This window comes from Anopheles marshallii, chromosome 3 (genome assembly GCF_943734725.1).
Source record: "Anopheles marshallii chromosome 3, idAnoMarsDA_429_01, whole genome shotgun sequence".
NCBI lineage: Eukaryota > Metazoa > Arthropoda > Insecta > Diptera > Culicidae > Anopheles > Anopheles marshallii.
Genome location: NC_071327.1, coordinates 81,044,565 through 81,068,311, shown reverse-complemented (window position 1 = coordinate 81,068,311; position 23,747 = coordinate 81,044,565). Strand labels below are relative to the sequence as shown.

The window sequence follows — 23,747 nt, the reverse complement described above, 5'->3', positions numbered from 1 at the left end:
ATCATACACAAAACAAGAGTTGGGACAAATAAATCCTAGAGTTCTCACGGTCGTTTCAGATTTGAAGCTCTTTAGCCCATTGACTGCTGGTCTGGCTCGGTAATAGCTATCTCCTATTCCCTCTCGCTTGCATTTTATGTCTTTCTTTTTTATGATCCCCAATCGTAACGGCAGATTAGGAAATAAAACTACTGCCCCTGCTCGCATTATCACAAACGTTCCCATTCCAACCTAGCGCACTACCGATAAATCATCACACACCTCCAACGGGGTCCTGAAGTGAGCTCTTAAGCTGGAGTGCAACGATATAAGAGAACCCAAAAAAAAAACCCAATTCCAAAGCCGAAAAAAACTTCTTCTTGGGCGGTGGGAAATATTGTATGACAGGAACAAGTTCGTTCAAAAACCCAAACTACCGTACGTTAAAGGCCAATAATACGTAAGAGAGGGCGTTGCAAAGGGTTCACTTCCATTCGCTGCTGAAAAGTTCAAACCAATTACCTCGAAACCACTCGAAGCTATCATAACTCATATCAATTATGGGACCATCTCCCACACGGAACCATGTGGCCAAGAAGAACTAACCGAAAGTAGTTCTTCGATTCGCAGTTGGGAGCAGCAGCCAATTCCAACCAGAGCACCAGCAAACATAACATCAAACAGTCTGCCCGATTTAAGAGGGCTTTAAAAGTCGACTACTCTTACGAAGTTTGCCGCTCCCTGCAAACGTCTATAATCTCTCGTGGCCTAATAATAGCTCCACTTCGATGCTTGAAACAATCCGCAAAATGGACGTAACGTTTTTGGAGGCGAAGGATTCGGTAGATGCGTTTGACGCGTTCTTGCGCTCCCGGTCCGTGCGTATGGTCTTCAGCTAATTAAATTAAACATTCATTTATAGTGGTACCGACGAGCTAAACGAGTGCGGTCGCTTCTTCTGGGTGGTTAGCGTTTGACGACTTCTACACTTTGATGTAAAAGATCGGTGTCTGTTGGGTCCCAAGCCTCTTCCCAGCCATTTTGCTCCAGTTATGTGGTCCAGGGGCGGAGAAGAATAATATCTAGCAGCAAACAGGCACCTTCATTACGCGCATTATGAGTTTCACGATCCGTCCTCACGATCGCTGTCGTATGCATTCTAAGCCAACGGATTGGAACAACGGCGCGCTAAGCGCTAAGTAACGTTCTACACCCGTGGCACGGCAAAGAAATTCTTGCATACTACAGACAACACGCACCAGAAGGCTTCCTTCTTTACTATCACGCTTTGCCTAACGCGTACAACACGATACCGACCGATCATGTGTGCGCCTGGTAGCCATGATTCTTTATCTCCAGATGAGCGTCAGGCATAAACCATCGCACGCACATATTATGAGCCATGCTTCGGACGGGATCTCTGAACCATCCACATGTATCTGCAGCGAAGCGGTAGACAGTAAACACAAACATGAATATTTATAAATAACATATCCCTCCCGTCCTGTCAGACCCGTCCGGCGTGTGGCAGTGTCAAGAGAAACGATGCAAGATAGTGCATAAAACATATTAACCCTCTCACTTGGTATGCTACCGATCCGCGATCGTGTCTTGTCTGATCTTTTGAATTGTATCTGTTAGAACATTTGACTTTCGTACACTTACTGACTAAGAAATTAATTTTAATTATGAATTTGTTCACATAATAAAATACCCCTTATATGCTGGAAAATTATTTCCGGTTGTATTATTCGTGACTGTCATACTCGTCGAACAGCATCAGTTGCATCAAAATACGGCAACGTTGCAACCATTTCACCCTCATCCATAACACACATCATAAACACCGGATCAAAACCAGCAAGTTCTAACGTACGCGCAGACAAAATCATTCAAGCCGAACCAACAAAGCATAAACCATCCACAGACAGAACGCTGCACGCACACTTGCATCGAATCAGCCTCGAAACGCCGAATCATGCTCCACAGCATAAAACGGATCGCTAAATTACGGCCGCAGCCACAGATGTGTGCGTGCGATTGCGAATGTTCTTCTCCCGGCAACGGAGGCCAATTTTTAAGTGGATAATAAGACCGTCAGTTAAGACTGGATGTGTGTGCGGAGGGTGAAAGATTTCCCCAAACTACGCGTGTCTGCTGGATCGCAACAGCATCACTAGAATGAGCAGATTGATGTTTGTTATACGGTTTCGAGTCAATAAACCGTGTTGTTGTGATGCTTAAGCAAATGTTAATTTACGTTTCATAGACAAAACTTGATTACAGCAATACATAAAAGCCTTCTCTTTGATTTTCCCCAGTCAAAACATATCTCATGGTGAAATACGGCATTAAATTTATGTCAGAAGATTTCAAAAACCACTTGTGAAATAGCAGATGATCTACATAAAACGACATTTTCATTTCTTATTCACCTTATTAACAGTCTAACTCCGTCCAACCGTAATCACATCACACGAACAAATGAAAATAACATTAGAGAAATCTCGGATCGTAATGATTCCATCACTAAATGTATTGCAAACGCTCGTTTATGAATTGTGCTTTGTTGTCTGCCTTTATCCAAGACCCTTTTTTCACACCTTTTTCCTTCAATTTGTGAAGGCGAAAGTTTACAACATTCAACCTTCAGCCTGTGTGTCGCTCATTCAACCAAATGAAACACAATTCGGTAGTAAATGGAGCATAATGAAGCATAATCCATGTTTTTTTCTTTCGTTCGGAACACAACTAGTGGCACAATGAAAATAAATAAACATACACCAGAGTAAGCACGAATGCCAACACCGCCGGAACAAAGCCTAACGAAAAACAAGCGGAGGAAAATCTTCACACCTTTGGACCAACCACCACACCAACACCGTCCAAAAGGTATTGGAGAAAGGAAACGATGGATGAAAGACCATTAACAATTGCATCACCGTGCGCTGACTGTGGTAAGGAAAGCAACCGTTTTCCTTTTGTCAAATTTCGTGAAAATTAAAGGAAAATAACTCTCCATCCCCAAACAGTAGGAGCAACAGACGGTGCACACACGCGCCCGCTAATGTATAAATGCAACCATCGGGTATAGGGGATCCATCTTGCCTTACTCCAACACTCACATACAGATGCGTTCGGTGACTTGGATCGGTCACTTCATTACATCGGTGGAAGAGCCAAATCGTTACACCCGGATGAACGCTCGGCCGAAAGAAGGTGGACGCAATTTTCCACGACCAACACAACACAGCCCCCCCGAAAAAAGTCATCAACGGGTGCGAGCACGAGATGTTGAGCAATTTTTTCCTTCGCCACTCCGTCGGAAGATGTCGTAAAAATTTGGGCCATCTAGACAACCACAATCACACACAGCGAATGTCCGCACCGGTTCACAGTTTTAGCGGTAGTTTAAACGAGCTTGTGGCTACGACAATCAACGGAAGCAACAGTCGTCGTGCGGAGTTTTCGGACCAAACGCCTACCACAAGAAATAACCAAAACCTCAACGGGTACTGGTCATCCGCATCATCAATTTTTCATTTTCCATTTCCTTAACGGTCGCATCCGAATTTATTGGTGCTGTGTGCGAAAGTTTTCCGTCGTGTCCCCGTTCGAACAAGATTTCCTTCGACGTCTAATGAAACTCTTCTCAACATTTATCCACTCCGAATGGAATCCGACTTTTGGTGCCGCTTCGCCAACACGCCATTGCATAAGCCGTGGAGGAGGAAGGATTTAAATCATCGCCCGTGGTATGCGCCGAGTGCACCATTAGTGCTATTTCCTGCAATGATACAATCGAGCGAACTGAAAACAACTGATAATGGCAAAGAGTGTCGAACGCGTGATAAAAGCACCAGAAGTGCGGAGCAATACCGAAGAAACCGAGATTCACCCCAGCTGCACGGAAATGCGGTCAGTGCATTAGGCGAAATTACCGATATTCGACCGGTAGGAAGCCGTCGCAAGACATTCCTCGGTGCGGTTGGAAGTACCATTCGAGCGAGATTATGCAACGGTGAATCATTTGAGCATGGTGGCGCGAAACGGAAAGTATCCTGCTGCGTCGATGAGGCAATTTCGGCGCGAAACAACTTCTTGAATAAACACAAACATACATTCGGATGGATTGAGATGGTTGGCGGGTTCTGCAGTTGCCCAACCGAGGTACGCGAACGCTTCCCAGATCATTAGTAGTGCGGCTCGTCTTCGTACTTCGATTGACCAAAGGGCACTCGATCGCACGTGCTTACCTAAAACGAGAGAACGAAAACAGATTAAAATTACCAAACGGAACGGAGATTGTTGTTCTTTTTCTAAACACTCATCAAGTTTAATTTCGAGACCAGGGGCTGAGCATGAAAAACATTTAGACGTCACGCAACAAAACGGCTCTCCCCCGGTCCATAAAGCTCGCTGCTTTCTAACCACAAAATCAACCCGGCAACGCGAACCATATCAACCACTTTCCCTAATTGCGATTGATGATACATTAATTGGATCGAAACATGTCCCCTATCAGTTTACCCACCGTGTTTGAAGACCCACAATGACAGACCCATATTCCTGACTGGCTGGATCGTAAATTGTCCGAGTACCGGCACCAAACTCCACCGCGAGCTTTTCCGAAACCCTAGCCGCATCGGTCGAGCATGGAAAAACAGAACCAACAGTGAGAGTGATATATAACAGAAGCTAATGCGAAACGACACCGAACTACCGTCCCTGTCGGGCCGCATAACTGAAATAATAATTGATTTACGGTGTCTCTGCTGGATGTCAATCAGCAGCAGGGAGAGAAAGTAGGAACATTGTTGGTCGAGGCGCAGCCAGGGTAAAGAATGTTTGTTGTTCCAGTTGGTAGTGGAAGAAAAACATTTTACTAGGTCAGGGCAAGTAGCTCTGAAGGAGCCTCTTGCCACAAGCCCACTCGAGGATGCATTCTGAGTGAATGCCGGGTGACATAATTAACGGTCCCAGTCCTGTGGGCCCTTCTGTCCCGAATGCTAATTTCTCTTCGAGGCATTATTTCTTTTCTTCAATCCGCTCTCGGATAACATCGATCACTCTGGGAAGACACACCACTCCAACTACAACAGGACATGGTTTTTGTCCTCATCATTAAAAAGTAGCGGATTTCCTCGAACCACCCTCAGGGTATTGTGGAGCGATCGCCCTTGCAGCTATGCAGAAACATGATGGCTTTATTCTTTCCCGGCAAAGGCGCAGAACCGACAGCCAAGGAAAACTGTCATCATTCATTTGGTTCACCCAGCATAATCCCACCATGAGTTGGCGCACACCGGACGATTAATGGTGAACGTTCTCCTTTCCCATCGCCAATACCCGGACACAACTTCGGAAGATATTGCCGCTCTTTAAAACTCCCGAACGAACCCAATTCACTATTTCTTCCGCTTTCTACCATTCGACAAACTGTCGGGCAAGGAAGCGTTTGTAACGAGCGAGGAGTACACGGGGTGAGATTCACAAACTGCCGAAAAATCGACTTCCATTTCCAGCCGTACCCGGCGAGACAAATGTGGGAACCCGGGGGATCTGGGTGCATTTGTTGATTTATGTTGGCCGCTGTTCTGTTTTGGGAAATCAAACACGACCGAGCGAGCTTCTGAGTTACGCGATCAAATAAGTAAGGGTGCACCCGATGGGGTGGAAGCATTGGTGTGTAGATCGCTTGACATAGAAGTCTAGGAAAGCGAGTTCGGTTCGGTTCTCTGTTTTATGGTCGGTGTTTAGTTTTAAGAATTCATTAAAGCATAACTGCTGTCAACGCTGTCTTGTTGGTGGATTTATATGCTATACTGTTTACGAGCAAAGAAACGGCCAACGAGGAACTTTTCCACTTTTACTGTGTTTAAGACTAGTTTTAGGACATCGAAAATCTACTACTGTACCTATATCTTGCTAGGAATGATCAAATATGAGGTTAAACTAGATGTAGACTATTGTTAACTCCAAAATCTACACGACATTCAGAGTTTGATCCTCTTCCGGATCTGTCGATGTGCAATAATCTTTAACTCCAATTACTGATCACGAGGTAATTTTCAACTTTGAACATCAATTATAAAGCACCACTATGCCTCCGACTGTGTACTCGCTAGTGTACACCATTTGATTACATCGTTTCCACTGAGAAAGAGAGATGATTGGGTCAAACAAACCCTTCCCCATCTCGTTTGCTCACGAAGGAAAACCCTCAGGAAATGTTTCGTCCCGTTTCGTTTCATCCACCACCAACAAATGACTCATTAAATGTTATTTTCTGTTCAAATGCACATCCGTTATGCTAACAGTTTTCTTTCACGCTCGTTGATACCACGAACCAGATTACACCGAGACCTTCTGTTGATAGCAACGCGCAAACGCATGCCCTGTATGCGTAATAAAACCACGCCGGGCTGGGGATCCGGTAAAGGCAAAAAATAGACGCACTTGATAAGTGTGAAATGCTGTTGAAGGAAGGGATCGGGAGGTTTGAATCACATCTGGTAACCTTGTGTATGTCACAGTGGACCTTTAGATGACCCATCAGAAGATTTATAAAAAAAGGCTTGAATCGGTTCTTTATTTCCTCATTGCACGAGAAAACATTAGCTCATGAAACCTTTGCCATTTATGGTGTAAATATCAGAATTGGTTCGTTTTATTTTTCAAATTAATACGGTTATTATTCTCCAGCCCGATAGCAGCCTCAAGAATATATCCAGCAAGCTAACAAATATGGGCAATTAAAATGACAAAACGCAACAATCACACCAACATCGGCAGCCACAGGTTGCGAATGTCCAACCATGAAACCCCCCCAGAGTCGCCCCCAGAGCAACATTGTCTCTAGCAAGCCAGCTCGGCACACAAAATCACCGGATATAAGAGGAACGTGTGCAAAACCCGGTCCAAGACGTCGACAGCCAATCGTAAATCTAAAGCCCGAGACGGCCCAGAAACCGATTTGCCTTTTACGGAAGATCGCAACACAAGTTTTTCCCTGCCACAAACAAGAAACTCTACCTTTTGATCTCTTTTTTTGCGTATTTGCAACCCTCACAACTCTTGCCCCATGCATACAGGGTGGCGTTTGGATGTAATGGGACGTGAGGATTTAAATGCAGGTGACATCAATTTGATTATGTCTCGAACGTACTGCTTACATACATTGTACCAAGATGCTTACCGGCTCGGTCTATCAAATTAATAGTTCCGTTTCAGTTTTTTGCTCTACTACAACCCGTTGATACACCAACCCGAAACGCAGAGTGCCTTTGAGACACAGGTCAATTAGAAGCCACATTAACACTTCCTAATATGTTGCTCTAAGTTTGCGAGAACGCGGCCATCGAACCGACAAGGTTAAAGCGCTCGAACGCCGCGTGACATTGATTTCAAACATATTTGGAATAAATCTACCGAATGTTTGCGTAGGACATTATACTCTTTCAAAATGCAAGAAGCAAAAATTAAATTAATTGGAATAATATTAAGAAGGCATAGCATGAGCTGTCACACCTAAGTGACATATTAAAAATAATAAGAACGGAAAGCAGAATCAATTGATTGAACAATCACATTTCAAAGGAGCAGTTTCAGTTCTTCCGCAGATCCTTAAAGACTTTCAAACAGCGAACTAAAGCACCTTATGAATAATTCAATCATCAGAATTCAGCAACAATCTCAAGCAACTTTGAAAGAAAAGAGCTGTTTTTTTTGTATAGCAACATCCCGAAACATCGTGAATATTGCATTGAATGATGTCTGGGAAAAGGAAACGGTTTTCCAGTCCTACTTGCCCAATATTTTTCTTATGAGCTGTCTTCTTTGTCAGGACTGTTACCTGTTGTGACAACGTGTTAGCCAATTTTATTACTAGTCACGGCATTATTCAATAAGCTGCAAGCTATTCAAACCAATGAAACTCAACCCGAATAGCTGCTGTACATACAGATGCATTGGAAATTGGAATTAGAACAAGTCACTGGAGCTATGCTGGTCCATTTATGTAAATAAATCCATATCCAACTTAGCTAACCTTGCCTCTTATCGACCCCCAAACCGGAAGGATCAATTTTCTGCGGCATTTCAAATGGATACAGAAAGAAATTTCCGAATGCCTCAGTGGTTCATTTGCATAGCAATGCAACGAAAAGGCTCCAGGGCGAGCCACTGCTGCAGAGCCTTTCTTGCGACACGGCGTATTACAGCTGTCGACAGCACCATCATCATCATCATCATCATCATCATGGGTCAGGTATGTGTGTGTTTGGGTTTTTTTTTGCACACTTACAACTCACATAGACACACACACTCAAAAACATGTCATATCATTGTGACTCCCATCATACGAACAACTTTATGCGGTCCGGACCATCTGGCCGGCGCCATTGTTGTCGGTTATATTTATTGTCACACGAAACGGCAGCAAAATAGAAAGGATAAACCATTTATCGTTATGCGACACGAGATTGTGTTGTCAGTGTTGCATGTTCCGTAGGACCCAACGGCAATACGAACCTGTACGACACGAACGAACACCGGAGACCGCCCCCTCAGACGGAAGGGGAACCAAGGGCAAATTGGATTTTCAACTCAATCAAACGTGGGCGCAGACGGAAATGTAAAGGAATCGTCCTTTGCTAGGGTTGTCGTTGCTAGGAGGGAAAACAGAACATTGGAAAACTTATGACAGACGAAAATGGACGGTCGCGTGGGACCGTCAAGCTAATGGGACTTTGTCAATATTTTATGACAAAACTTGATTCTCCAGGAAAACCGAAGATAATCTAAACCTCAACTTTAAAATAAGAAAACTCATTCGTCGCTGACAATAACTTGTCAAAAACTAATTACAAGTAATGTCAGAATCCGATGTCCTCGGCTAGATAAGCGGAAAGAGAATACAACTTTGAACAACAACCATTCACTTGTCGTAGGGTTTTCATCTCGGATTAACTACCCGCCATTGTATCGTTTTATGTAAAGGTCACCAGAAGACCTCCGGAATGGCGATATTACACCATTGCCTTCGTTTCGTTTCGATTCAGGCGATTTTCGATGAGCATTATCGATGCACCTGAACATCGGAAAGGTGGCCCTGCAATCTAAGGACAGACAACACCAAACACCAACATAATACCGGTGCGGCCATAACGGTAGGTGTGAGCATTGTTTGCACAACCATTGAACTCGCCTACACGCGAGTGTAGTTGGCGGAAAACCACCCCCCTTTCCCAAGCGAGCCATAGACGCACAAAAGCACCCTCGTAAAACAGCAGAACCGGTACAGCAATCAATAGATCGATCGATCGATTGAAATTAACTCCCAAAGAACATCATCCAGAGGAAGCGAGGCTGGGGCACGTACCAGGAGACGCCTGCCAGCTGTAGCTTGGGCGGCTTTTGGCTCTGCCGGAAGGAAAGCATAATCCGGAAACGTGCAAACCCCGAACCGAGCTGGTAACGGTCGTTCCGGCAAGGGAAGCAAACGAAAGATGAAACCGTTGATTTTTCGAACGTTTTTTTTTGTTTTTGCTGCCCCCTATTTCTCATGTATTTCAACAGGCGCGCTTCTCCGCAGCTTCACCGTGTGGTTATCGATTGGTCCGGTTTTTTGGGCTAAGCTTACCGCTTGCTTAATCCGCTCCGATTCCATTAAGCGTTACTAAGGCCGCGCATCCGTGAAGGGAGTTTTTATTGTTGGCAGCAGGGAATTGGCACGGGACATTGAGAATCTGTCCAGGAAGATAAAGCTGTACAGGAAGCGTAAATGGAGAAAGGGCAGAAAAAGCATTTGGCTCCGAGCTGATGACGTCGATTTGTAGGCGGTATTGCTCTTTCATAAAGATGCAATTGCTTTAAAAATCTTAAATTTCTAATGAACTTTTAGACTATCAGAGACTTCAGAGAGTTCACCTTCCTCAATGACTATTTGAGTCTCTATATTAATTTGTTCCAGAGCAATGGAGTAGCTGTTAAAGTACAAATTCGATCAGCTGCAATCCTAGAATTCCATCGGAATTTTTTTTTATAACAATTAAACCTTCAAATTCAACTTAAACCACCTTCAACTCCTTCTACCACTCCCACAGTTATACGATTGTACAGTCGGATATAACATTACGCAACATCTTCCCAAGCTGTTTTGGACTTGTCCTATCATATTTAACATTTTACTGTTCGCCCCAAAGGTATAGACCGGTGACGAAAGCAACCAAAAATAAAGTAACTAACGTACGCCAATCAACCAGCACCACCTAGACTTGGGCAATTATCGACCCATCTACAGTCCCCCTTCTACAGGAAGAAGGAAGTTTTCAAAAAGGCACCAAATAACATGGATTCAAAATGACATTTTCGAAAGGGAAAAAAGGGTGGAGACTTCGGTCACGACGCTCATGTTCGGTTGCTAGCAACAAAACAAACAAATGTTGTTGGTCAGGTGATAAGAAAGGAAGCAAAACGGATCATTTGTTGTGTTTCAAAGAATGAGTTCGTATTTTAATTGAAAAAAATCTTCAAAATGGGTAGCTGTAAATATTAGAAAAACCCTTTCCATTTACAGAAATCATTTTCATCAATAACAGACCCCATACACTAGTGCAAAAGCTCGCTCGCGCAGTAGGCTTTCCCAAAGTGCTCAAACGTCCTTCAGAAGAAACTTCGTCCTTGCTTAGTCGCCGGCTGGAACTCCTCCCTTTTCCATTTATTTGCACAAGGATTTCACAGCTGGCCGACAAGAAGCAACATGCGCGCGGAAAAAAGGGAGAAAAGCGTCCGTTTGCGTTTGCGATTCGCTTGAAGGGAGAGAAAACTCCCTCCTGCAGCAGAAAACTCCACACAGCACACGCACACATATTCGCTCTGCCCTTCTTCGTATCGTCCTATTCCTTCCTGACGGTGGTAACCATGGTTACACACAAAAAGCCACAGCCAAGCGAACCTTTATCTAGAGGAGAAGATTGCTCGCGAGACTCACCTTAAACGATTGGCCGGAGAATGGCAAGAACAAGAATGCCCGAAATCTGCAAGACCTTGAACTCACAGCTGCTCCGCACACCGTAGTATCCTTTCTACCACATATATCCTTCTACGAGCCCGCAACACCGTACGAGCAGGCTTTCTTCACATAACCTTTTTCTGCACCTAGTTTTGCATCACACACCAAGGAAAAACCTTCAGCTAACGAAGTGCACCCCGTAGCAGCTGAATGAGTGAGACCCCGTGTACATGCAGCTGTACGCACGCAATTTCCACACCTTTTTTCACGTTTTCCAAGGCTTTTTCGACGGCACTCTGCTGCGGTGAAGCAATTTCACAATTGGAAGCACGTTTAGCTTTGAGAAGGCTTCATTTATGCACCAACAAGAAAAAAAGGAACTACACCACACTGCTAACAACACAAATTTAACGCAAAAAACAACACTCCATGTCGTACTTCATTTGATCCGTGGAGTTTGTACGAAAACGCACAGGAGAGATTATGGACAGCAATTCTAAAACGTAAACCCACGGTGTACTTGCCGTACAATTTTGGTTTGATAATTTGTGCCCAAAAGTTTGGTATCTGAATGCTGAACAAACGAAAGGAAAAGAAACAACACCGGACGGGCACGCACCACCGTTCGCTTTGAAAGACTTCGAAATTGTGTGAGTGTGTTGATGCAGCGAACTGACATGAGGCACAAGCGATGCACGGGGCACCAAAACACGGTTCAAAAAAACACTCGCACTGTGGGTAAATATGAAACCGGTACATTATATTATCACATTATGCCTAATTAAGATGGTTAGTGAATAACCTATATGCCTTTTAAAAAACGAAACGGAGATTGCTTATAAAAATTTCATTGTACTTGTCATTACCGGTTGCTAAATAGCTGTATAGTAAAAAACTAGAACTGTACCAAGAGTACGCACTCCATTGAAATATGTCCGTGTGAGGGAACCATAGTGTAAAGCGAGAGAGAAGAGCTGCAATTAGAAAAGGACGAAACCTTGCACCAGCAAAATGACACCACGAATAAAACCGGTAACGAAGTCGAATGATTGTAGACTATGAAGACCGAAGAATAATTTCCCTAAAAGGGACAAAACAGAACTTTATTATCATTATTCACTTTCTCTCAATACAGTGAGGCGTGGTTTTGAGTGTCGGTTTTATATGAACACAGTCGTAGATTTCATCCGTTTCTCGCTTGAAAATGTATGTCGTATGAAAACTTTCTGCAATGAAATATTTCACAATCCGTTTTCAAACAAGAGTCTTTTGTTATCAACTTCCGAAACAATGTTCTTAATCGTTCTTTTTCTTGTTTTATATTTCCTCTACTGCAAAGCATTCTGATCATTGTTTAGTTTAATTGAAAATGAATTTCTGCGTTTATCGCTATTGTGAAAGTTTTTCCACCGGCCCAAAAACGAACGAAACATTTCAAACTTTCGTTGATTTTCTCCGAAACATTTTGACATCCAAATGTGGCTGGTTACTGTCAAGACGGGCGTTTCGTTGTGTTGGTAAGAAAATGTACCATGAACCAACCTGCTTTGATTAGACTTTGATTATTGCTATTATTATTCAATCGGGACTGGCTGGCTTGGCTTTGTTGATGTGAACCGTTTTCCATTTTTCTTCACTTAATTGTTGAAAGAAAGAGTAATACGTGCGTAATTTATGCTTCCGCGAAGGTAAGTGTACAATTAATTCTCGAGCTGAGCTTCATTTGCAGCCTCTTTGACTCATAGGGTCGCGTAGAAAAAACACATCTTAACCCCAAGCGCGACAGGATGGTGCTGGATGGGTTTTTTCTGGTCACCATTAAAGAAAACAGCACATTTATTGCCAAGAAACGTGTACAGTTCGCACAAAACATCAATGTTTAGCGATTAAATACACGTTTCTGTCGAATTTTAACTAAACAATCTTCTGTTTTCTCCTCTCACTGTTCTTTCTGCACCCATCTCACCACTTGACCGGATGGGTTGTGGATGACTTGCCGACTCAATTTCGCACCCTTGACAGGTCGTACGGATCGGTTCTCTAGGTTAACACGTTCCCGGTGCTGCTGGAACCGTCGGAGAATCCCATCCACCGCCCCAGCATAGGTAACGATGTCGAAGCGATCGGCAGAGGAAACGGCCGGTGGTGCCAGCGGTACGGTCGGTGGTGCTGCAGGCACAGGTGGCGCTGGTGGCCTGCAACCACCGATCAAGAAGGTACACTTCGAACCACACCTTATCGGACCGATTTCCACGCTGGAAGAGTTGGACATCAAGGTGCTGAAGTTCCAAAACAAAAAGCTGGCCCAGCGGATCGAGCAGCGGATACGATGCGAATCGGAACTACGGTCACGTATAGAGCAGCTGGAAAAACGTCAAACACAGGACGACGCCGTACTAAATGTGGTGAATCGCTACTGGAATCAGCTGAATGAAGACATTCGCGTACTGCTGCAACGTTTCGATGCGGAAACAGCTGACGAATCGGAAAACAAAAGTACGAGCTTTCGCAAACGTCTGTTCCACCGGGCCAAATGTAGCACTAATGCGTATTTCCATTTTCTGCTTGTATTTTTCTCCCTCCAGATGAGAACGAGGTGACGACCTCTTTTCTCATGCAGCTATCGACCTGGGACAAAGAAGAGCTCGACGACAAGCTGGCGAATCGGGTGCAGGTTTCGAAGCGTGCCGTGGCCAAAATCGTGCAGGTATTCGACCGGTTAATGCAGCGTAACGAGAAGCTGATGCTGGCGATGAAGGGTGAATCGGAGGACGGCAAATCGCCGGCCATGGCACCGCCCGACCTGGACGAATCCCTGCGCCAAACGTACATTGATGTGATGGCGGAGAATCGTAACCTGCAGACACAGAACACGCTGCTGCATGAAAAGTTTCACACAATATCGTTGAAAATGAGCGAGTACCAGGACATGCTGAACGGCAAGGAAACGGAAGCGGCCGAACTACGCAACCAGATTGACGATCTGCAGTACGAGCTGGAGAAGGTGAGGTGTCGTAACGATAAGCTCGAGAACCACCTTGCCGAGGCGATCGAGAAGTTGAAAGCGTATCATCAACTGCACGGAGGTGATCCGCTAAGTGGTGGCGCAGGTAGCGGTGATTCCGGGCGACAATCTTCCTCGGCCGGCGGTGGGTCGAGAGGATCCGGCTCAATGACGAGTGTAGCCGCCCAGCACCTGGAAGATCTGCAAAAAGAGCTAGAGGAATACAAGGAACTATCGAACAACCGGTTGCAGGAACTTGACAAACTGCATTTGCAGCACCGCGAAGCCCTAAAAGAGGTGGAGAAGTTAAAAATGGACATTCGACAGCTGCCGGAATCGGTAATTGTCGAGACGACCGAGTACAAGTGCTTGCAGTCACAGTTCTCGGTGCTGTATAACGAATCGATGCAGATCAAAACGCTGCTAGACGAGAGCCGGAATCAACTGCAATCGAGTAAGAACCAGCACCTGCGCCAGATCGAGATGATGGAAAGTGAGGAGCTGATAGCGCAGAAGCGGGTCCGCAGCGACATGATCCAGATGGAGGACGTCATGTCGCAGATCCGGAAAGAGTACGAGATGCTGCGGATCGAGTTCGAACAAAACATGGCGGCGAACGAACAGACGGCCCCGATAAATCACGAGATGCGTCATCTCATTCTGTCGCTGCAGAATCACAACGGTCAGTTGAAGGGTGAGGTGCAGCGCTACAAGAAAAAGTACAAAGATGTGTCCGCGGACAACGGGAAGCTGCGGAAGGAGCTGGAGGAGCAGACGGCTAAGGTGACCATGATACAGGAAGCCCATCAACAGCTGACGGAAACGATCAAGATGGAAAACTGTCTCTCGATGCGGGATGCCGGTGGTGGCGGTGCCACCGTGAAGGAGGAATCCGGCGGCTTACTGCTCGAACGCGATGGTCAGTGCACTATCAAGGAGGAAGATCCGAATGGGTCGATAAACTCGTGTGGCACCGGTGGACTGGGTGGAACTAGTGGCAGTGGGGGTTCCTTGACAAGGTCCGATTCCGGCGAGGAGGGCGAAATGGACGCGAACGGTATCAAGCGGGAGGAGATTATGGGACCGGACGGGATGATGGTGGTAAAGAAGGAAGGATCGACCGGTGCGGCAGGCGGTGGCGGTCTCGGGATGGACGGGAAAGCAAATGGGCCCGCCGACCATCACCGGGGCGTGAAGTGTGCCGAGTCGGATCTGGTGCGCGAGCTGCGCAATCAGCTGAAGAAAGCTTTAAACGATCAGAAAGAGATGAAGCTACTGCTGGACATGTACAAGGGTGTGCCGAAGGAGCAGCGGGACAAGGTACAACTGATGGCGTCGGAGAAGAAAAAGTGCGCCGAAATCGAGGACCTCAAGTGTCAGATGAAGAAACTGCAGGAGAGTAAACGGGAAGATCGAAAGAAGCTGGCGGATGAGGAAGCGTTGCGGAAGATCAAGCAACTGGAGGAGCAGAAGTACGAGCTGCAGAAGCAGGTTCAGAACCAGAAGCAACCTCCGGACAGCAGCTGGACTACCGGCTATCGACCATTTGTAGGGATCCTCTATTTATTGTTTACGATACCCTATTTTTAGTACTTACATTGTTTCGTTGTCAACGTCTTCGTGGTCAGAACACTAACGTCTTTCTTTTCTTCTCGTTATGCCGATTGATTTTGCAGGAAGAAGAGGCTCTCCTGAACGAAATGGAAGTGACCGGGCAAGCGTTCGAAGATATGCAGGAGCAAAACTCAAGACTGATACAACAGTTGCGCGAAAAGGACGATGCAAACTTTAAGCTGATGTCCGATCGAATTAAAGCCAATCAGATGCACAAGCTGCTCAGGGAGGAAAAGCAACTACTTGAAGATCAGGTACGTCACCACCCATCCGGAGGTTGTTAGGATACGTCTGAATACTTTTATTCTTTAGTTCGAAATCCAAGATATCGGATGTATTGAAGATGACGATCAAAGCAGGTGTGTTGTATTATTTAGATTTGAGTAGTAGGTGCTGAGTATTTTTTTAATCGTACAGAGTGTGATTCTATACATTCAACTATATTTTAACTTGACGATCATTTTATATGTTATATTATATTTATTAATACTTATTCTCTCTTCCCCATCAGGTATCCACACGAGATAGTCAAATCGAAGCGATGCACGTCGTATTACGAAAGCTCGAGGAAAAAGAACGCATACTGCAGAACACGGTCACCACGATCGAGAAAGAGCTGGTCGCACGCCAGCAAGCTATGGAGATGCACAAGCGGAAAGCTATCGAATCGGCCCAGTCGGCGGCCGACCTGAAGCTACATCTGGAGAAATATCACGCCCAGATGAAGGAGGCGCAGCAGGTGGTGGCGGAAAAGACGAGTTCGCTAGAGGCGGAAGCGTACAAAACGAAACGGCTGCAGGAGGAGCTTGCCCAGTTCAAGCGCAAGGCAGAGCGCATGAAGAAGATCGAAATGTCCGGCACGACGATCGACGAGGTGATGCTGGAGGAGATCCGCGAGTACAAGGAAACGCTCACCTGCCCGTCCTGCAAGGTGAAACGGAAGGATGCGGTCTTGTCCAAATGTTTCCACGTGTTTTGCTACGACTGTCTGCGCACGAGGTACGAGACGCGCCAGCGCAAATGCCCGAAATGCAACTGTGCGTTTGGTGCGAACGATTACCACCGGCTGTATCTGTCAACGTAAGGCTGTTCCCGCAGATGTGTCCCTCTGTGAATGTGTGAATGAGTGTGCGCGCGCGTTTGTGTCCGTGTGTGTGTGTGTGTGTGCGTGATTGCAAGGGAATCTGGTCTCCTTTCCTACCCTCCTACTTCTGGTGTCTGTTTCCGGTATTTCCCTATCATTAAGGGAATTCTTCTTTCTTGCCCGAAGGAAGTGTATGTGCGGTACTTTCGGACTAGACACAATATCCGCCTAATGTAAAGTATGTACAGTTTGAATCTGTTCCCGGGAAGAGTATCCTTTCGCTGAAGGAAGGAGCCACGAAAAAGCCAAGTTTATTAAGCCCCAAACGCTAGGAGACCTTTTGGAAGCGGCCGAACCTCTCCGACACTGTTATTTGCTACTAGCCGTGTATAATGGCCTCATGTTTTAATTACCCCCTGTATCAGTCGAATCTATTTCAGCAGCAGAAGCAACCAAGCATTGCTAGAAGTACACGGTCTAGCAAGGATATTGAGATAGGGGGTAAACCAATTCCAAGACTCTAGTGCTGAACCACACGATCGTTAGCGATCTGTGCGTGATCAACAAAAAAAACAATTTACGCTAAAAACCATTACACTATTAGGGAAAGGATTTTCTGATAAGTTTTGCTAGTCTATTCATAGGCCGCTTCTCGATAGACGGGCTGCACTGCCTCCCGTGATCTAGATAGAATTCATGCTGCATTGTATTTTTTATATTTTTATCTACTTTAGATCCCCAAACTCCTTCCTACACATTTTTATAGTGTTTCAACGCCTTTAATACCTTCCGTTGAAGACAAAACATATTGGGAACAAAACCCTTCATCTCACGGTCATTGTGCAAATGGTTCTTACGCCACTGTTGAATATGTCCTGCCACTCGGGATCTGTTGTATTTCTTCCCCAAAATCGTCCCTCCCTCCGTTATCCTATTCCATCTGTACGGCCTGTACGGATTTAACCTCAATCGAACACCCTAGACTTATTTCTTGGACAAGTAGAAATGGATACTAAGAAATAGCTCTCTACCTCAGCCTCAGCCGGAGTGTGTACAGAAACCGCATCGGAGAGTACTGTCTGTGAGTGCGTTGGTGGGATGTGTGACGCAGTAAGAAGCAGTTTGTCGCAACTAATAGCCGATAAAAAAAACGTAAGCTCGAAAACAGATGCAAATGTGCAAGAGATAGGTTATGCGAAACGAAAAACTAGACGATAAGAACTTTTACAATATCCTTCCTACGTCTTCTAGCGTGTAATAGTACAATAGAGATTAGTGTTAGGGAAGTATTACACCGGACGAGTAGAAAAAAACAAAGCAAAACCAACACAATCAACTGTTAGCAGTGTTGTTTTAAGGACCGGGGAATAAAAAAAACCCAAGCCCCCTGTGTAGGACAAACTTAGAGTAACTCTATTAATATCCTACCCCATCCTTGGTTCGGATTTCATGAGGAAGCATTACAGATATTAGAAAGATGGTCTAATTCCAGATTGCATAAGAATTGCATATCTCGACAATTTTCTGCCAAGTTGTTTATATAGCCAGAAGGATTGAAACCTACATTGGTGGGACCTTAAACAGCAAAGGATACAGTTCCAAAGCGGATAGCGGATTGTTAACAATTTCCAATAAGCTAGTAAAAAGGAATTTTGTCACAGGGCTTGCATAAAATCCGTACCGTTTAGCGCTACAAATAGCTATTCTCTACAGTAGCGCTTTAGTACCAAAGCTACTGACGTGAAGGACAAAATTGGCATATTTACAGCATATTGTGAGCTTTGACAAGGCTGTACCGTCTTGGATGTGGAGGAGGGGGACGAGATCATCATGCACACTACTGCAAACAACAGGAAATCCATTGTAGCAATGGGATAATGAGAATTGGTAACGCGTTGCTAGGCGACAGGCTGTCTTTACTGTGCTACTCACAACCGACCGATGCCGTCACAGCTAGCTCCGATATTCCGTATCACACGCAGTCAGTTCAACTGCTGCAAATCATCTCAAGAGACGAAGTAAGAGAGAGAGAGAGAGAGAGCGCGAACGTGGTAGAGCAGAAGGAATGATGTTAAGCAAAACAAAATAAAATCTAAATTAAACTAAATTAATGTGGACAACCGTAAAAAAACACACAAAAACCTACAACAAAACATAGTAAGCAGCAGCAGTAGCAGCAGTAGGCGCTACTTGATATCGTTGACGACCCGTATCGTTAGTTAATGCTGAGCTGGACAACCCAAGAATCCCCACAGAACAGTAACAACAACCACTAGCAAACTTCAAAATACAACCTCACCATCACACTCCAACACACCTAACTGCATGCATGTTAAACGAAACGTAAAGGAAGAAAAAGGTGAAAAAGAATAACAAAAAAAAAGAAGGAAAAGATAGTGATACTATTATCTAACTGAGTGAAGAAACAAAACAGCATACAAGACAAGCAAAGAACAAGAAAAAAAAACCAACGCGGCAAACACAGAAACCAACAAATAATAAAAGCAAATCATTATTATCTAGCGTTAACCTTGTAGCGATTTCGAAACGTAGGTGCTTTTATTTACCAATTTTGTGTCAAGAGTAGTAGTAGTAGAAGCAGTTTTTCTGTACCACAAAGGGCGACCATTCCATGTCCTTAAAATTGAAATTTGAAGCTTTCCCTCATAGTGATGCAGTCAACTTCGTCGATGCGTAGCGATTCGGTTTTGAGGTTGATTTCTTCCTCCTGCATTACCTGCGTGTTGAGCAGATAGCGCAGGGTCGCTTTCGACTTCACCAAGCTGCCATCAAGCTTCGCGATCGTCTCACGCAGTGCGGCCAACTCGGCCTTCAACCCTTCGTACACATTGTCGCGGCAGAGTTCGATACCGGGTCGTGTCGAACGGTTAGCCAGTCGCGTTTGGGCGAGCGCCACATAGCCTTCCTTTTCGGCAATTTCACGCTCCAACCGTGTGACTGTGCGTGTCAGCTCGTTCACCTGCCGTACCGTTTCCTTGTGGACGTTCTCGAGCTTAATTTTGGTGTAGCGCATCTCGGCCACTCGCTCCCGGAAGGCGGCATTCGTACGCTCGACCTGTGTTCGGATGTCTTCCGCCACTTGACGGAGCAGCTGGTCGACGTACGAACGCAACGGTTGGGCGGAATTGATTTCCTTCGCCGTGGCTTCAATATTTCTATTCGTTACCATGATCCATTCCTCGTCGGTTGAGTTGCTAAAAGATATCAAAGCCGTTGAAGCCATTATACCAATCGCGCTACTGCGGTGCGTAACTTACTAAGGATCCAATGGTACTCTCCCGGCATAAATCTTTAGCTCCATCTGGTTTGGACGCAGTTCAAGATTTTTCGCATCGATCTTGATCGACCGATCCTTGTCCGCGAGGTCCCGATCGAGCAGATAGATGGTCGCCCGCAGCCGACGGATCTGCTCCACGCACTGCTCCAACACCTTGTCCAGCAGCGCTATACCTCCCTCGGTCACGTCCAGCTCCTTCCGCAGTTCCCGATCAACGCCATCGTTCACCAGGTCGGCTCCTTGTCTTTTCTCCCGCAGCACGATACATTTCTGACACAGCGGCACGGCGATCTCCCGCAGCGTGTTGATCGCATCGATCGTACGACGCTTGTACACCTTCAGCGCCTCCTCCTCGATGTGGGCATCCTTTTTCTGCTGCTGCAACTCATCCCGCCGGAACTGAATGTCCTCGATGCGTTCCTTCAACCGGAAGTCTACCTCGCTTTTGCTCTCTTCCGTCGTGTGCTTGGTCTCATCGATTATACGATCACTTTCACTAGAAAGAAAGACCACTCGCGGGAAGATTAACAGACAGGCCCTTTTTAAAGGTTTTTTAGCTTACCCACCTGATTACACGATCCGCCAATGCTTGCTGCTCCAGCGAGGACGCATTCTGTCGACGGTTGTTCGCATCCCAATCGCGGGTGGTGTATTTGGGCTGTTCCGGCGGGAGAAGGACCAGATTTTGCTGGCGTAGATACCTTTCGGACATTATCCGTTTAAGCTCGACACAGGGCACTAGATAGACGGCTTTTGGGAAAGAAACACGCTGCTATGTTGCAGTTTACAGCACGCTAGGAAAAGACGCCTACTGGGCAACAAATAACGAGAGCGGGAAGTGTTATTGGTTGCTATGATTTTGTTTACCAGCAGCGGATGGAAAGAACTGGAACACTAGGCGGCGAATGCGTGCGCATCAATTCTTGGTGTTTGAATGAAAATTGCAACGGAAAATTTGAATGACAATCCACCTCCAGGACTGTGCTACTCGGTCATCGCTACTCCATTCGTTCGAATCCCCGTTGCGATAAAATCTTCTAGAACTGTGTCGCTTTATCAGCGCTGATACCAAGAGAACATCCAATGCAGGAGGTAACATCTATTCGCTGTATACTAGCCCTGTAAGCCGTGCATAGTTGGCGATCTTCTATCTTTGTCCATCACTCTCGTAATACTGGCAAAACAAAGGCCAGTGATCGATAGTGTGAATGCGCGAAAAGAAAAGGAGAATGATTTCTCCACCTGCCACATACACTAACAATCTCTCCAACTCTGTCAATCTGATTGCTAGTAGTGCGAGAGTGATGGGTGATGATAAACGATCTTCCATCATGATAACACGAGAAAAAGGGACATTAGTACTACCTGCTGCATTGGTTGCTCTCCTGATATCAGAAACCAGGAACAGAGCCATTTCAACGGACGGAATCCGGATCGTTTTTCAGAAGAAGACGGAGCACGCCTCCAAATCGTTCTCAAATATTACCTACCCGTACCCAAACTTACCAGCGCGAAATGATAACCTTAAAATATACAATAACACCCATTCGCATTCTTCTCGCATCTATTCCATCGTTTACAACGTGTATTGTTTACCAGCTCACATCGTTTGCAGCTATTGTGGGTTTCTGTTTCATCATCATTGCTTTACATTTTTTCCATTTTCTTTTTCTATCTCGTGTTTCCTCTTGTGTGCTTTCCCATTACCTTCCCAAGTAAGCTAATAATTCAAAGGATAATATTTCTTTCATTCGGTTTATTTCCCTTTTTCTGTGTTGTAACACTGTTCCTTCTATTTTTTCCATACTGTTCGTTCGCAGTTGCAGTAGTAGTGCCAGGTTCATTGTCTAATCCTTCCTCTTATCAAACGATTTGTCTTGCATTTAGCTAGCTTGACCTCAACTTCTGGTTTATTTCGCTAAACACTACCCCCTTTCCATTCCCTTACGTATGCTATCCACTTCAACCGTTTGTTGTTCATTGTTTTGTATACAAAAAAAGCTAGTAGGTGGTTTGTAAAAAAAGAAAATGAGTGTAAAACTCCAATTTCTTAAGCCATTAAAAAAAACCATATGATTGTGTAGTTGCGTGCAGCAAGCGGCGCTCGAAAGGGAAGCAATGTCACAAAATACTAGAACAAGTTTCCTCACTTGCTTTTCATTGATCATTGTACAGATATTCATAGTGGTTAATATATTAGGTGCAAAACAAATGTATAGCAGCTACCACCAGAACGGAATGACAGTCGGAAGCAGCACGTGGCGATGTAGATCATGAAGCCGCGCGCGCACCGGTAATTGAGTGCCAATGTTTGCTATTTGTTTGGCATTTCTTTATCTACTTTCTTGGAACTTTAATTAAGGCAGAATTATGTTAAATTGTGAGTAGTTTGCTGGTACAAGTTGCGAACTTGCGTAATTGCTTTGATTTGTTACGTACAGTTTAATGTACAATTATGTAACAATTATTTAATGTACAATAATGTACAATTAGTGCACACGAGTGGTTTAGTTTGCTGAGGTGTTTATAGTGTTACAATGTTTGTATAACTTTATCTTGCTATATCTAAATCATACCTACGGAGGGATCGGGGAAATAAACCAACGGAACACACGCACCAAATTGAACTAGCACATAAAAGCTACAAATGAAACAATATTTCCTTCCGATTCCGACATAGTTCTTCTAGCAATAGGATAGATATTAACCTTCATTATGCTTCAACACCTTAATTGTAAATGAAAGAAACGTTCAGCATCTTAATTCGAAAGGAAAACTGGTACTAATTCAATGTTACATCCATGCAACGACAGCCGGGAAAGTCGTTAATTGTGAAGCTGCAAGATACATTTAGCTAGAATACAGGAACAACGTAGAACAGAGCGCGTTCCTTCTCCTTTTTCTGTTCTGCTGTACATTCTTTTGGTAGTTGACAAAACCCGATCTTCGTCCGCTCGCTGTTGCTTTGTTTGCACTGATTTTCTCTTTACTCTCGGCCCATCATTACACTCCCACCACACCCGCGAGAGGCCAGCGGTTTCGATAAAAATCAGTCATTTCGGTTTCCATCTCTGCTGTTACACTATTGTTTTATTTTACTTCCACGTAACATATGGGTCTGTGCTCTGGCTGCTGCACATTTCGCATTAGTAAAGTAACTTAATTTGCTAGTAGTTTTACCATGTTGGATGCAGTTTGAATAATGGAGAGTTATTCTGAGTTGCATATCGCCGAATCCTTCACTTCGCATTCTCCTCCTCCTTCTCCTGCCGCACCACAATCGCTACCAGGTTTAGTTTACTACTCGATTTGCTACACTGTATTCACATATACCCTTCTTTGTTTTTGCTAAATTCAGACTATTGCAAATGGTAGTTTTCGTTTACGTTTTGGTTTTTTGGTTTTTGTTTGTAAGTTTGTTTTGTTTGTTTGCTTTTTTTTTGGGTGTGTTTTTGTGGTGTGTTTACCTTTTTCTTTCCGCATTCACTTCATTTGATTCCTCACTAATTTGCTGTCAAAAACCTTTTCATGCGGGAGGTATCCCTGTTTCCCTTCCGTGGGCAGTGTACGAGTTTTCTTTTTGCTTGAGTCATTTCCCAACTGAGGCAATGTTGGAAACACAGGAAGGAACATAGGTTATTTTTGCATTTTTCGTTTGTTAAATTTAATAGATTGAATGCACTCGAAGCCCTTTACACTTCGAGAAATGTTTGATTTGTATCGGTTGTAAAACAAAAACAATAAAAAAAAGTAG

General features: G+C 44.8%; 2 protein-coding genes across 2 annotated transcripts; one reads left to right on the top strand and one right to left on the bottom strand.

Annotated features, from left to right (window-relative positions):
* The first annotated feature begins 13,104 nt into the window (after positions 1 to 13,104).
* Positions 13,105 to 16,695, top strand: LOC128712160 (E3 ubiquitin-protein ligase Bre1). Its single transcript, XM_053807054.1, has 4 exons — positions 13,105 to 13,489; positions 13,579 to 15,545; positions 15,674 to 15,865; positions 16,123 to 16,695. The coding sequence occupies exons 1-4, from the start codon at positions 13,105 to 13,107 to the stop codon at positions 16,693 to 16,695; spliced, it is 3,117 nt and encodes a 1,038-aa protein (XP_053663029.1).
* Positions 16,696 to 19,333: 2,638 nt separating this feature from the next.
* On the bottom strand, positions 19,334 to 20,705 carry LOC128714474 (tektin-1). The gene is made up of 3 exons (XM_053809348.1): positions 20,560 to 20,705; positions 19,974 to 20,489; positions 19,334 to 19,910 (listed from the first exon to the last, which is right to left on the bottom strand). Exons 1-3 carry the CDS (start codon positions 20,703 to 20,705, stop codon positions 19,334 to 19,336), a joined length of 1,239 nt encoding a protein of 412 aa, XP_053665323.1.
* Between the last annotated feature and the right edge of the window lie 3,042 nt (positions 20,706 to 23,747).